We start from the raw sequence: 13524 nt of genomic DNA on the forward strand, positions 1-13524 counted from the left end.
AGCTTGAATTGAGTTGCGTGCTTGATCCCTGCTGGAGAGCGCAGGCTGGGGGCTAGAAAAATTAAAAATAAAGCCAGACAGGAATTGGCCAATAGGGAAAATGCTAGGGCGATAAGCTTGTCGGGTGACCTGAAGATATATTGGAGTTCTCCGGCCGCCTGCATTGCAGAGGGCTCTAGGGAGGGCTCCAGGGCTCAATGCACGGACTACCGAAACGGGATCAATTATTCCAGACTCCTGTTGCAGCCTCTGGAGAACATCTAGACCTTATTTTGCGACTGAACCTCTAGTTACACGATAGCCAGCAGATTTGCAGCTTGCTACACTAGATAGACATTGGAGAGACTGAAATTGGACATGTTAAGCAACGTTGTCGCGCAAGAGCACGAACACAGCGTCGTGCCGCTGGTGAAACAATCGAAGCTGCTATCTCAGCTTCCAGAATCGTCCAGGAGTAATTAATCTGTGCCAGGTGACCTGTTGAAAAATGAAGCAGATCGTGAGTCTCGACCGCCACCCCCGATTTTCTTCTTCCCCCAAGGCCTCTCCGCGCGGCCTTTTGCCCCAGTTGCGGGTTGCCCGAATAAGGAAACCGAGACTGTCACCTGCCACCTGACTCTCCCACCTCACGATGGAGTCTTTTGGCCTCGACGGTGGAAGTCGGTGCTTGGATCAGGATTACGAATGGCTTAATGGTGATTTCATCGGCAATCCTCCGTTTTCCCGGCCATTTGCCTCCAGTCAGGCTGGCCGTTAGTTAGTCCTCGTAGTGTGTTAGTAGGGAACACTTGCTCTGGCAAAATAAAGCGCTACAACTTGTAAAAAGAGCATATCAATCTACCCAGTCCAAGTGAAAGTATCGTGAGAAACAATGAGAGAAGTCTCATTGTATTTCCAGCAAGGCATATTGATGGTACATACTCTAGCTGGTCGAGTGACCCTTGGGTGGAACCTGGTCAGTCATTTCCCCGGGGGTCTGGACCGAACCCTTTGATGCCCGTTTCTTCTTGTTCACATGAGCTCCATTCACCTCCTAGGCTCACGATAGTAGTTCTAAGTATCAGGGAGGGCCATTGTCAGGTATAAAGGCCCGATCCTAATCACCTGTAATGTCTTTGCAATCATCAACTAGATTTCTCTAGAGTCTCCCTCACATAACTGTTCCTGTTTCAGCCCACCCCATTGAATTTTATACTTGCGCACATTTCCCGCCCGCCTTTAGTTTCTTATAATTCACCACAACTCCTCACTTTCCCTCACTTTCCCTCACTTTTCATCTCGCAACTTCAGACACTCTCACCTTGTACCTCGCCATCACCCAAGAAACAAACATGTCTGTCTCCATCGAAACCACCTCTGCTCCCGTCGTGCCGGTCAAGCAGGAGGCTCCTGCTGTCAGCACCCAGAACAGACTCCCCGAATTCAGCCTGGCTGGAAAGGTTGTCTGTGTTTCTGGTGCTGCCCGTGGCCTTGGTCTGACCCAAGCTGAGGCTCTCCTTGAAGCCGGTGCCCGCGTTTACGCTTTGGATCGTCTTGAGGAACCTGTACGTACTACCAAGTATCATTATACTACAAGCCGTGCTAACAGATCACCTCGAACAGTCCCCCGAATTCGCTGTTATCCAGAAGCGTGCCAGAGAAGAACTCGGCACCGATTTCCAGTACCGCCGCATTGATGTCCGTGACACTGAGCTTCTACACAGCACCATTGAAGCTATTGCCAATGCCGAGGGTCGCCTGGATGGCCTTGTCGCTGCCGCCGGCATCCAGCAGGAGACCCCTGCTTTGGAATACACCTCTCAGGACGCCAACAGGATGTTTGAAGTTAACGTCACCGGTGTCATGATGACCGCGCAGGCTGTTGCAAAGCAGATGATTCGCTTTGGTAACGGAGGAAGCATTGCACTGATTGCCAGTATGAGCGGTACTATTGCCAATCGGGTAAGTTAATTTTTATCATCTTCTGTCTTCCCCGCACGTCCCGGGGTATTCCTACTCTTCTCGCCTTATCACTGGCTGTCTTTTTTGTTCCAGTAAACTAACATGTTCCTACTCATAGGGCCTCATCTGCTCTGCCTACAACGCTAGCAAAGCTGCCGTGATCCAACTCGCCCGCAACCTCGCCTCCGAGTGGGGTCAGTACAACATCCGTGTCAACACCATCTCACCCGGTTATATTGTCACTGCCATGGTCGAGCAGCTCTTCGTCCAATTCCCCGAGCGCCGCGAGGAATGGCCTAAGCACAACATGCTCGGCCGCCTGTCCTCCCCTCAGGAGTACCGCGGCGCTGCCGTCTTCCTGCTCAGCGACGCTAGCAGCTTCATGACTGGAAGCGATCTTCGCATGGACGGTGGCCACGCCGCCTGGTAGTTCCTTTCCATTTTCCATTGAGCCTGTTTCTGAATTTTCATCACGACCGACTCCTAATGCTGCGGGGTAATCATTGCATGGCGTTTCCGGGAAAGCGATCGCAAAATCCGTCCATTTTCTTTTCTTTTCTTTAGCAACCTACCTAATCACAACTGTCGATTCGAGTTTCCATCAAGCGAGCAAAAAGAGTTAACATATGATAACAAGCGAGCGAGCAAGCGATCATGGTTCTAGCGTCCTGGTGTCGGCGAAAAGGTTTGCTGCTTAGACTACGGTCCAAATCATGTATCTACTCTTCCTTCTTCACGTTAACGAGGTGATATGATTTCACTATTACTCCTAAGTTTCGACTTCAACTTTCCCAGTAAACTTAACAACAGGATAAACTCACCTAAGTTTGCAGCATCCCCCACTCTTAGTCTCCGATCTGCACTGCCATCTGGCGTCTGATGCCCACATGACCCCACCTGCATTATTTTCTAGAATATTTTCCCCGGCGGGCCCAAGCTAGTTACTTCCATCATGCCATGAACTTCCTATTAGCCGGCTGGGCTGGAAAATTTATTGCAATGCAATGCCGTGTCCTTGTTTTTGGTTCCCAGCTGTCGGTGCCCATGAGTCTAGATCTCGCTCAAAGCGATTCCAGCCTTGATTTCCCCGCCTTCCAATCCCGGGCTAAACGAACCCTGGATAGTACATGCTAATTTTGGTAGACTCTCGACTACCTAGGTAGACTTCCAAGAAGGTATCTAGACTCTGCCGAGCGAGGGTTGTCTGATCGGTTCCGAGTTTATCCACGGATGCGCACGAAGGTTTGTCATGAGTGACTACTGCTTTAGTATGGGATGAAGTAATGACTTTCAGAGTTCAAACCTAAAACTTGGAGACCCGGTGGTTTGTCTCTGCCATGGATTGGTCATGGGACGGGTTCCCAGCCAAGACACAGGCAAGCATGCCAGCCAGCTAAACTAGCTTCGTTTCTTGCGACTCAACGAGTCAAATCTCACCCAAGTTCACTACACAACCCGATTTCTTTCATCCCATCCGGATGTGAAGCAAGCCCAGGCGCCCACGGTTCAACTGCATTGCCGTTTCAGGCTTTCTGCAGTGTGACCTATGGCCGTCTCTTGTTTGTCCAACATCGGATCTGACCCGTGAGAGAGCTCTGATTCTGACTAGACCAGACAGGTTGGTTTTGAACCGAGCTATGACTCTGGCAACGCCATGGGCACACGGCACCCGGATGCGGCGTTCCCGTCCCGTCAGCCACAGCCACGTCGCCGATTTCCAGAAATCTCGAAACTCCGGTCGTGCGTCGGCATACGGGATAATGTTATAATGTTATTGGATGAGGCTGGTTGGGGTTGAGATTCGCCTGGCTCGTGCGCTGGTTGGTGCTTTGAGGTCCGGGCTTGGTTGTATTGATCCGACATAGAGGGTCTATGCGAAGGTGTTTGTGCCTGCTGAGGTGAGACTGTTTGTCTCATGGGCTTCTGGTAGCTGTCCACTTGCTTGGGTGCTTGCTAATTCTTAGGTGGTCGATTTATATGGTACGACTAATCGCAAGCCACTAGGAAATGCGCCGACCAAGCTTATCACTGTTCAAGCAAACATTGACACCTCATAGTCATCTGCACAACAAACGCCCCCAAGCCCAGTTTCTAGAGGCTGATGAGGCGACGCCGGCTGACACGATATGGCCTTGTCTATTGGCAGATTGTTGGTTCAATACTCGTCCCGAGCGTTCCCAACTGACCTAGAGGACACGGCTCTCGGTAGAATGTTGGCCGGCATTGTTGCCAACTGCAAAGGATACACCGATTTGACTGAGGCGTTGGTTCTGGTGGCACAACCATGTTGTGAGTCTCTTCGGCTTGGCTGATAACGAGGCATTATGCTCGCTCAAGCCAGCGGTTGGTGGATATAGGACGTTCCTCCAGCTGTCTACCGAGCCTCGCAGTGAGCCCTGCTATCAAGCGTTAGGGATTCACTAATACGCGAAATGACAAACTAGATCGCGGCAGAGACCACTGTCGAAAATTGTGTCTAGAAGCTTGAACAAGCTTGTCAGTGCACTCTCATCTTGCAATTTTGCTCAAGTTATGGCCGGTAGTTGATATATCTTGACTGCTCGGTCAACACGGTGTTATGGATAAGTGTACTTGCTACATGTGCAGTTGCAGAATGGCGCAGATGTACTAAAAGTCAAGGCTCTTCAATTCTCTTAGCGGCTCGATGGGGAGACTTTGAAGCAGTTAAGGACTCCTGAAATATGTAAAGAGAGTCACGTGTAGTACAAATTGAGCTAAGCCTCTTTGAGCTCCATATTTTCCGCTCCATCTTTTGACAGGTTGTAGTCTGTTGTATGCAAAGGTGAACGTAGCAAGAAAGTATGTATCTTGGAAATACCATGCTATATGAGCGATCTCTAGCATCTCATGAGTTGTGATATCCTCAAACCTAATGTATGAACCCCTATCCGAGGTAGGTATATCCGCATCGGCGCTTGCTAGCGGCGGAAAAGCCAACACCCGCATCCCCGCAAAAAAGAACCAAGGTGATCAAGATGTCGCTGATTTGAAAGAGGGCGGTGCTTGATAGCCTGTACGCGACATAAGAAGATAAGATATGTGAAATGGACGCTGATGGGCGACACCCTCCTGGCTCCGAGAGAGCCCAGGGCTCTCGAGAGACTTCCTCGCCGCGTCCGCGTTCATCGTCCGACACACGACAGCGGAAATCGCGAAAAGTGACCCGGGCTTGCGATACCTGCAAGCTGAAGAAGAAAGCTTGCACTGGGACTATTCCCTGTGGGCCTTGTGTCCGCAAGAAACTAGATTGCACATATAACACGACCTATCATCGCGGTGTCGCGGTGACTCCTCCCCCGTCTGGCTCGTATCAACGACCTGTTTCTCCCACCCAAACATCGCAACAAACTACACGAGAGACAGATAGTGAATCAGCAACACCGTGCGGCCCTGAAGAGAGGCCTCCCGCAGATGTTGCCGATCAATACTGGGGACCAACTTCAGCGCATTCGTTCCTAGGCTGGGCAGTACGCGATCTGCCGGCCACCCCGTCGAATGGCGCAGCGAGTACACGAGAATCAGCTCGTACTTCAAAAGCCTCTATATTCCATTTCGGTGACCGTATTGCTCCTGATGTTCAGCTGTCGGATTTCGAATGGCCTACCCGATCTACGGCCGAGGGCCTAGCCCGTCGTTATTTTGAATTCGCCTGTCCAACCTATCGAACATTGCACCAACCGACCATCGAAAGCATGATCAATGAGCTATACGGAGGGGACATATTATATCATGGTGTCGATGCTTTACCTAGGGAGTCTGCTGCGTCTTTTGCGATACTCTTAATGGTCTTTAGTACAGCTACAATGTTCCGCCCGGATGCCAGCGGGCGTATGGTGGATGCAGATGATGCTGGTTGGCGAACTAGCGAGCTTTACTTCGCTAAGGCAGAGCAGCTCCTCTCCCAAGAGATAGGGGTTCCGGTACTTGAGTCAGCACAGGCGCGATTTCTGATGGTTCTTTACTTGTTGAGCTCTTCGCGTGCGAACAAAGCTTGGTTCACTCTCGGTACTGCTATCCAGCTGATGATGGCACTCGGGCTCCATAGCCGGCGCTCAAGAAGGGATGATAGTGGAGTGGACCTGGTACAGCGGGAATGCCGTCGTCGCATTGTATGGTGCTCATATACTCTGGATAAATACCTAAGTGTTATTCTAGGGCGCCCACGCCTGTGGCATGACGGCGATGTTGACGAGGAGCTTCCAGCGAGAGTCAACGATGTCGACCTATTACCCACGCGAATCCAAGCGCCAAAACGAGACTGCGTGATGGATGCTCCTGTCTTTCATATATTATTAGCGAGGACACTCTCCCAAACCGCAAAGGAGCCGTACGTCGTGGCTGGCATATCGAATAGAGATCAACTCAATACTATACGAGCCCTGTGCGAGAGTGTCTCTGAGTGGCACAGCGGACTGCCGCCTCTCCTATCTGGACATATACACCCTAGCAGTCTTGTTCCGGTGTTTCAACGCCAGCTAACTGTCCTCCAACTGGCACGGTATCATCTTCTCATGTTCATTACACGCCCGCTACTTCTCCGAAATTATGGCCAGATCTGGCCTGACTGCGAAGCCAGCTACATACACTATCTTGGAACATGCCTGAGTGCCGCCCGAGAAGCAGTTGAGCTGGTTCTCACATTCGTTCGTGAAAGCCAACTGTTCCATGCATTTTGGTACTCTCAGTATATTGCCTTCAACGCATTATCTATTATATACATCTATCTTATCCAGGTTCGACGTGGACGGATCCTTCCTATCGGCAGTGGTTTTGGCCACACCCCCGATGATACGCACGCATCATCTCTTGACGAAACAACCCTATACCGCCTCTCCGAAACGGCTCAATACCACCTCGCTGATGCGACAGTGCGAAACGCACCTTCATGGAAATATAGTGCCATTCTGCAGGGTCTTCGGCGAGAGTTGGAGCGCCTAGGCCTGCAGTCTCCTTTCGCTGAGACCTCTAATAATGCGCACCCAGAACCGACAACCACAAGAGATGTGACTGTAGGTCCAGCAAATGATCCTTTGATACCTCCACTTGATACAAATTACCGCCATGCTCGGACTGGGGAGGACCCTCTGGCCGATCCATCTTTTGCAGAAGCGAGTTCGAACCCTTTCGCGGGGATGCATCGCTCTGATGATGGTTACCTTATGAACCCGCGGACGGAGTATCTGTTCGATAGTTTTGCCACAGATAAGGATCTGATGCTTGACTTCTGGCCGCAGCTGGATAGCCTTCCTATTTGTGAGTTTTTCAACACTGTCTAATGGAATTGCTCACTGACGGCCTACAGCGTATTTTGGATAACCCCGAATTCGATTCTAGCTTTTCTGAGAGCTTGCGTATCAGCTTGACGTGTCTTTACTCTTGATTGGCATTTACAGTCTCAAATTTCCAGTTTCAACCTTGCAGTCATTCATGGGAGCCCTTGACGACAACGACGTAGGGGTATTTCCAGCTGGGGTTCGTCCGAGGCTTCGAGGGCCATATTCCGGATCTGAAATCAGAACAAACGAAAGTGTAGCGGTCTCTCACTCAAAGACCGATCATGATTCCCCGATGGTATTGGACATCACCAAACTTGATCCACCAAATACGGACTCGGATTTTGACCGAGATGGCACGTCGGATTTCCGCCATGCTTTTCCGCCAACTCATCCCAGCTTAAGTTTTAAAGCAGAGACTCCCACTTTTACTCTAACAGCTTTCTCTTGTCACTATTTTCTAGGCTCCAATTTCTCACAATGTCGCTTCCTACTCATTTTACACTCAACACTGGAGCTAAAATCCCCACCGTGGGCTTTGGAACATGGCAAGCGAAGCCCTTGGAGGTGGAGAACGCTGTGGAAGTTGCCCTGAAGCAGGGTTACCGTCATATTGATTGCGCAGCTATCTATCGCAATGAAACCGAAGTCGGCAACGGTATTCGCAAGTCGGGAGTTCCTCGCGAAGAGATCTTTATTACGGGCAAGCTGTGGAATACGAAGCATGCGCCGGAAGATGTAGAGCCGGCTCTAAACAAGACTTTGAAAGACTTGGGTGTGGACTATCTTGATCTTTACCTCATGCACTGGCCTTGGTAGGTTTCTTCAAAATCCTAGAAGCTTATGCGCTAACCGAGATGCAGCGCCTTCAAATCCAGCGACAAGTGGTTCCCGCTCGACGACAACGGCGTGTTCCAACTCGGCGATACCGACTACATCACTACATACAAAGCCATGGAAAAGCTGCTAGCAACCGGCAAAGTCCGCGCAATTGGTGTCTCAAACTTCAACATCCGCCGCCTCGAAGAGCTCCTGAGCCAAGTCTCCGTCGTCCCCGCCGCAAACCAAATCGAGGCCCACCCCTACCTCCAACAACCCGAGCTCCTTCGCTTTTGTCAAAGCAAGGGTATCGTCATCGAGGCATACTCCCCGTTAGGAAACAACCAAACTGGCGAATCCCGTACAGTTGACGACCCCGTGGTGCACAAGGTTGCAGGAGAACTTAGCATGGATCCCGGCCCGCTACTGGCAAGCTGGGGTGTGCAGCGCGGAACCATTGTTTTGTCCAAGAGCGTTACACCGTCGCGTATTGCCGCCAACCTCCAGGTCAAGCATCTGCCTGACGATGCTTTTGCGACCCTTTCAGCCCTTGAGCGCCATAAGCGCTTCAATTTCCCTGCTTTCTGGGGATATGATATTTTTGAGGAGGCAGGTGAGGAAGCTGTGCGGAAGGCTGCGCTGGAAGCAGCTGAGGTTAATAAAACCAAGTTTACTGTTTAGATAGAGGTAGTGTGTCAATCCAAAGGACTTTGTTTAAAATAAGCGTGCCTTGTCGTCTTGCAAAGGCACATTTGCGCCTTGATACTTCCTTACCTGCCCCTTAGAGATGTAATGTCCATGCACAGCTATAAGGAAAGTGCAACTCGTGGTTCAGGTCGTGCCTGCTGTATTTGTCCCACCTTGGTTGCCGTGACCTAGGAAGCAGCACTTCAGTGGCACCTTCCTACTCAGTACATGTTTTTCTTAGAGCAGTTAAGAAGCAGGAGCGACCGGCGATAAGCTCAAACCTCGGTTAAAGATACCTAGCAGTGAGCTCATACGGTCATACCCCACGTCGCGGATTTACCCCATACCAACTGGCGGATTTGCACACTAAAAATCCGCCCTCATCCCCACTCACCAGCGGAAACACAACTTGCCTCCAACTACCCCTCCGCCCATCTCGAATGAAACTGGTTTTCCGGACATTCTCCATCATTGGCGATGGCCGTGGCGACATGGCGACGGGTACGATCCGTCTTGGGCGCTGCGTATCCGAGATGGAGTCGCATGGCGGTGATTTTATAAGTTATACCCTCTCGAGCCCGATCCTTCCTTCAGCTCTCCTTCTGGAACGATAATCAAGCACTACCATGGCGTCACCAGCTGTTTTGCGACCGGTGACTCCGGCTTCAGCGCCCTCGAGTGAGGTTTCAACGCCGGCTAGCGATGCCTCGCCTGCGACTTCGGTAACGGACGCTGAGGAACAGGCGATTTATAGAATCGATGATCTTGTACGGGCGAGGGCGGAGGGGGATAAGGCTGATGAGCCAATTGTGGCATACCCGGTCAAAGGGACGGAGTATGCTTACTATACCCCTCGTGAGGTAGGTTTTCCTTCCTGAAATATGTGGAAAGAGGCTAATGCGTTGTGATAAAGCTGCATAACCTGGTCGAAGCTGCATCAGTACAATACTCGCGAGTGATCCCGCAACGGCGAACCTCCGATGATCCAGTCCAAGTCGTTGGTTTGCTCGGTCCGTCTGACTTTGAGTACCTGATCACTTTATGCGCTATCTCGCGATTGGGGCATACGGTTCTCCTACTATCAACTCGAATTGCGGAGGATGCATATGTTAGCTTGCTTGAGAGCACCAAAGCATCCTTCCTCATTGCATATCCTGCGTTTCAAAATGTGGCTAGGAATGTGACTGAACGGACTGGATCGGTGCTGCAACCGGTGCTGGCGCGAGAGGATTATATCAACACATCAGAGACGTTACCAGAAGCTCAACTTGATGGCTTGCGAGAAGCCAAGAATATCACCTGGATCATTCACTCAAGCGGGTCGACCGGTCATCCAAAGCCGATTTACCAGACGCACTCCGGCGCCTTGCGTAATTATGCGAACAACTTCGGTCTTCGCGGTTATATCACTCTGCCTCTTTACCATGCCCATGGCATCAGCTGTCTCTTTCGGGCATTACATTCCCAGAAGCTTATATATATATACAACGCGGAGCTTCCATTGACGGGTCCTTACCTACTTACGACACTCCAAGAGCACGAAGAGATTGAGGTTCTATATGCCGTTCCATATGGCTTGAAACTGCTTTCCGAGTCCGACGAGGCTATGAAAGTACTCTCACGACTCGAACTGGTGATGTTCGGCGGCTCGTCCTGCCCCAAACCCATTGGCGACAAGCTCGCACAACATGGTGTCCGACTGGTTTCTCATTATGGAACTACTGAGACTGGCCAACTTATGACTTCGTTCCGAGAACGCTCGGATCTTGATTGGGATTACGTCCGCCCTGGCCCATCACTGCTGCCTTATGTTCGATGGGAGGAGCAAATGCCTGGAATTTACGAGCTTTGTGTTCTTGAAGGATGGCCATCCAAAGTGGCAAGCAACCGCTCGGATGGAGCATACGCGACTAAAGATTTGTTTGAGCAGCATCCCACCAAGGAGAATGCGTGGCGATACTACGCTCGCTTGGATGACACTCTCGTTCTGGAGAATGGTGAAAAGGCCAACCCGTTGGTCATTGAGGGTGTCGCTCGCAATCACCCAAACGTAGCTGAAGCTATTGCGTTTGGTGCAAACAGGCCTCGGCTTGGGTTGTTCTTGATTCGTACTGAGAAAAGCACCGAGACAGATGAGCAAGTTGTCGATTCTGTGTTCCCGGCAATTGAGAAGAACAACGCTGAGAGCCCTGCTTATGCATACATCTCTCGAGACATGATCCGAGTTCTGCCCGCGGACACGGTTTACCGGAAGACCGACAAGGGCACTGTCATTCGCTCTGCATTCTACCGTGACTTTGCAGAGCAGATAAATCAGGTTTATGACCAGGAAGATGCTAGCGGAAGTCAGGTGCTGGAAGGAACCGAGTTGATTACTTTCCTCCGGGACAATCTCTTCGACATCACATCAATCGAGCCCTCTGCCTTACAAGACTCAACCGATGTTTTCAGCCTAGGGGTTGACAGTCTACAATCTCTCCGATTACGGAGCGTTATCCTCAAGACCCTTGATCTAGGCGGCCGCAAGTTATCTCAGAACTTTGTCTTCGAAAGCCCAACCATACAGGCTATGGCCGACGAACTTACCCGATTACGGCTTGGAGGCAGCCCACAGCAGCAAGCTCTAGTCGAGGACCGCATGGCAGATCTTATCGAGAAATATAGCCGGGACTTTAAGACACACGTTCCGGTCTCTAGAGACGACGATGGCGAATATGTCGTTGTTACCGGTGCCACCGGCTCCCTTGGTGCACATGTGGTGGCCCAGTTGGTCCAGGCGGCGCGTGTCCGCAAGGTCTTTTGTCTCGTTCGAGCGGATTCGGCTCTATCAGCATTTCATCGAGTGAGGCAAAGTCTGCATGCCCGCTTTCTATCTTCGAGTCTGACACCAGAGGCAGAGCGCAAGATTGTTGCTTTGCCTGCGGATCTTTCCAACGACCGCCTAGGTCTGAGTGAAGATGTTTATGAGGAACTTGTCACTTCCATCACAGCTGTTATGCATTGCGCATGGTCTGTCAACTTTAACTGGGCACTGGAGAGTTTCGAAAAGAGTTGTATTGCAGGAACTCGCAATTTGCTAGATCTCTGTCTTGATACTCGTGGCCCTCTCCCAGCAAAGTTCTCTTTCTGCTCGTCCGTTAGCACTGTTGCTCGCACGCCAGGAAATTGGGTACCCGAGGCTCTTCCGGAATCTCTCTCCTATGCTCAGACCATGGGATACGCACAATCAAAGCTTGTAACTGAGCACATTGTCAACCGGGCCAGCCACGAAACCAACCTGGCAGCGCGAGTTCTCCGCGTTGGCCAGATCATAGCAGATACCGAACACGGGATCTGGAATGCTACAGAAGCCATCCCCATGATCTTCCAGACAGCGGAAACAATTAATGCTCTTCCTCTCCTGGAAGATGTTCTCTCATGGACTCCTGTTAATACAATCGCATCAAGCGTCATCGAGGCAACCCTTTCCCCAGCGGCAGCAGAAGTCATGAATGTCACCAATCCAACCCTCAATCACTGGACACAAGACCTCATTCCTCTCCTAAAACAAGCAGGACTGACCTTTGACGCTCTCCCCAAACGCGAATGGCTTGCCCGTCTCCGCACATCAAATCCCGACCCTACACTTAACCCACCGATCAAGCTCCTCGAATTCTTTGCATCCAAGTACGATAACGACGCCCCAACTCGAGTCCTTCTCTACGATACGAAGAAGACCCAAGCTGCAGCTCCCTCTCTCCGCAATGCTGGAGGTCTAACATTGGCGTCTGTAAATCGCTTTGTACAATACTTCCGTCGACAAGCATGGTCTCGCCCCTCCACATCAGACAACAACACGCAGAAGAATGTATTCATTCTGACAGGCCCTTGTGGTTCCGGAAAGTCCACCGCAGCACAAGCCCTCAAGTCTAAATTCAACGTCTCCACCATTGAAGGCGACGACCTGCACTCACGCACCTCTCGCGCAAAAATGGCTTCGGGTGTCCCGCTTTCAGACGCAGATCGATGGGAGTGGCTCGCTCATATCCGTGGTGCGGTTATGGACCGTTTACTTCAGCCTTCAGACGCGCATTTAGTTGGAGTAGTCGTCACTTGCTCCGCGCTGAAGAGAACCTACCGCGACGAACTCCGGAAACTAGCCTACCTTCTCGAAGACCCAGTCAACGTTACTTTCATTCATCTATCTGTCGGTGAAGAAAGCAAGAGCGAGTTGAAGGAGCGGTTAGTCTTGAGATCTAAGGAAGAAGGGCACTATATGGCCTCTGCTATGGTCGACTCCCAGTTAGAGGTGCTAGAGAGGCCCGGGAAGGAGGAGAGGGATGTGGTTGTTGTTGAGGCAGTGGGGGGGAAGACTGCGGTTCTGGGGGAGGTTGAGGGGATCGTAGGGCGGGTTTTGCTGTAAATATTCTGATGAGGGATTAGTTTTGGTGTTTAGGATTTTCAATGTGACTTCTTTCTTTTTTCTCGATCGATTAAGCCTGGTGTCATAAGTAAGATCTCCAAGCGTATTATATGCCTTCAGGTCTAGTTACATTTAATACTATCTACACATTGAGTAGTGAAATCTTGTTTTTGGAGGTAATGCCAGAGATGGGTGCCACTTGATGGCTCTGTCAAATCCAACAATGGCAAAGAGAAGATCAGCTATTTCAGTTGTGCGTGTCCAACACATCTCTACATAGCATAATGAGCCCGGCAATTTTGGCATCTGGAAGTGGTTCCCGTCTCATCCGCAAATGCAGGATTATGACTGGGGATGAACTAAGACAAAGTAATCCCGCCA

The 13524-nt window shown here is 50.8% G+C and overlaps 5 protein-coding genes across 5 annotated transcripts; all 5 read left to right on the forward strand.

The window, feature by feature from the left end:
- Positions 1-675: 675 nt before the first annotated feature.
- On the forward strand, positions 676-2762 carry BJY04DRAFT_179917 (putative short chain dehydrogenase). The gene is made up of 3 exons (XM_073709975.1): positions 676-1544; positions 1603-1941; positions 2060-2762. Exons 1-3 carry the CDS (start codon positions 1332-1334, stop codon positions 2369-2371), a joined length of 864 nt encoding a protein of 287 aa, XP_073575350.1. The 5' UTR covers positions 676-1331; the 3' UTR covers positions 2372-2762.
- Positions 2763-3027: 265 nt separating this feature from the next.
- Positions 3028-3578, forward strand: BJY04DRAFT_135671 (uncharacterized protein). Its single transcript, XM_073708575.1, has 2 exons — positions 3028-3183; positions 3238-3578. The coding sequence occupies exons 1-2, from the start codon at positions 3172-3174 to the stop codon at positions 3520-3522; spliced, it is 297 nt and encodes a 98-aa protein (XP_073575351.1). The 5' UTR covers positions 3028-3171; the 3' UTR covers positions 3523-3578.
- A 1256-nt stretch (positions 3579-4834) lies between these two features.
- Positions 4835-7417, forward strand: BJY04DRAFT_231030 (transcription factor domain-containing protein; the record flags this gene model as incomplete). The annotated part of the gene is made up of 4 exons (XM_073719424.1): positions 4835-4855; positions 5064-5725; positions 5756-7215; positions 7356-7417. 4 exons carry the CDS (start codon positions 4835-4837, stop codon positions 7415-7417), a joined length of 2205 nt encoding a protein of 734 aa, XP_073575352.1.
- Positions 7418-7715: 298 nt separating this feature from the next.
- BJY04DRAFT_231031 (NADP-dependent oxidoreductase domain-containing protein) lies at positions 7716-8735 on the forward strand (the record flags this gene model as incomplete). The annotated part of the gene is made up of 2 exons (XM_073719425.1): positions 7716-8050; positions 8099-8735. 2 exons carry the CDS (start codon positions 7716-7718, stop codon positions 8733-8735), a joined length of 972 nt encoding a protein of 323 aa, XP_073575353.1.
- Positions 8736-9367: 632 nt separating this feature from the next.
- BJY04DRAFT_231032 (uncharacterized protein) lies at positions 9368-13143 on the forward strand (the record flags this gene model as incomplete). Its single annotated transcript, XM_073719426.1, has 2 exons — positions 9368-9601; positions 9655-13143. 2 exons carry the CDS (start codon positions 9368-9370, stop codon positions 13141-13143), a joined length of 3723 nt encoding a protein of 1240 aa, XP_073575354.1.
- Positions 13144-13524: the final 381 nt, after the last annotated feature.

The sequence above is a fragment of the Aspergillus karnatakaensis genome, assembly GCF_047715665.1.
Source record: "Aspergillus karnatakaensis strain CBS 102800 unplaced genomic scaffold BJY04scaffold_6, whole genome shotgun sequence".
Taxonomy (NCBI): domain Eukaryota; kingdom Fungi; phylum Ascomycota; class Eurotiomycetes; order Eurotiales; family Aspergillaceae; genus Aspergillus; species Aspergillus karnatakaensis.

Bases quoted from the DNA above. Each gene is read 5' to 3' on its own strand.
- BJY04DRAFT_179917 (XM_073709975.1), top strand. From the start codon at position 1,332: ATGTCTGTCTCCATCGAAACCACCTCTGCTCCCGTCGTGCCGGTCAAG. The intron at 1,545-1,602 runs GTACGTACTACC...CACCTCGAACAG, and splicing joins TGGATCGTCTTGAGGAACCT to TCCCCCGAATTCGCTGTTAT. The intron at 1,942-2,059 runs GTAAGTTAATTT...TCCTACTCATAG, and splicing joins GCGGTACTATTGCCAATCGG to GGCCTCATCTGCTCTGCCTA.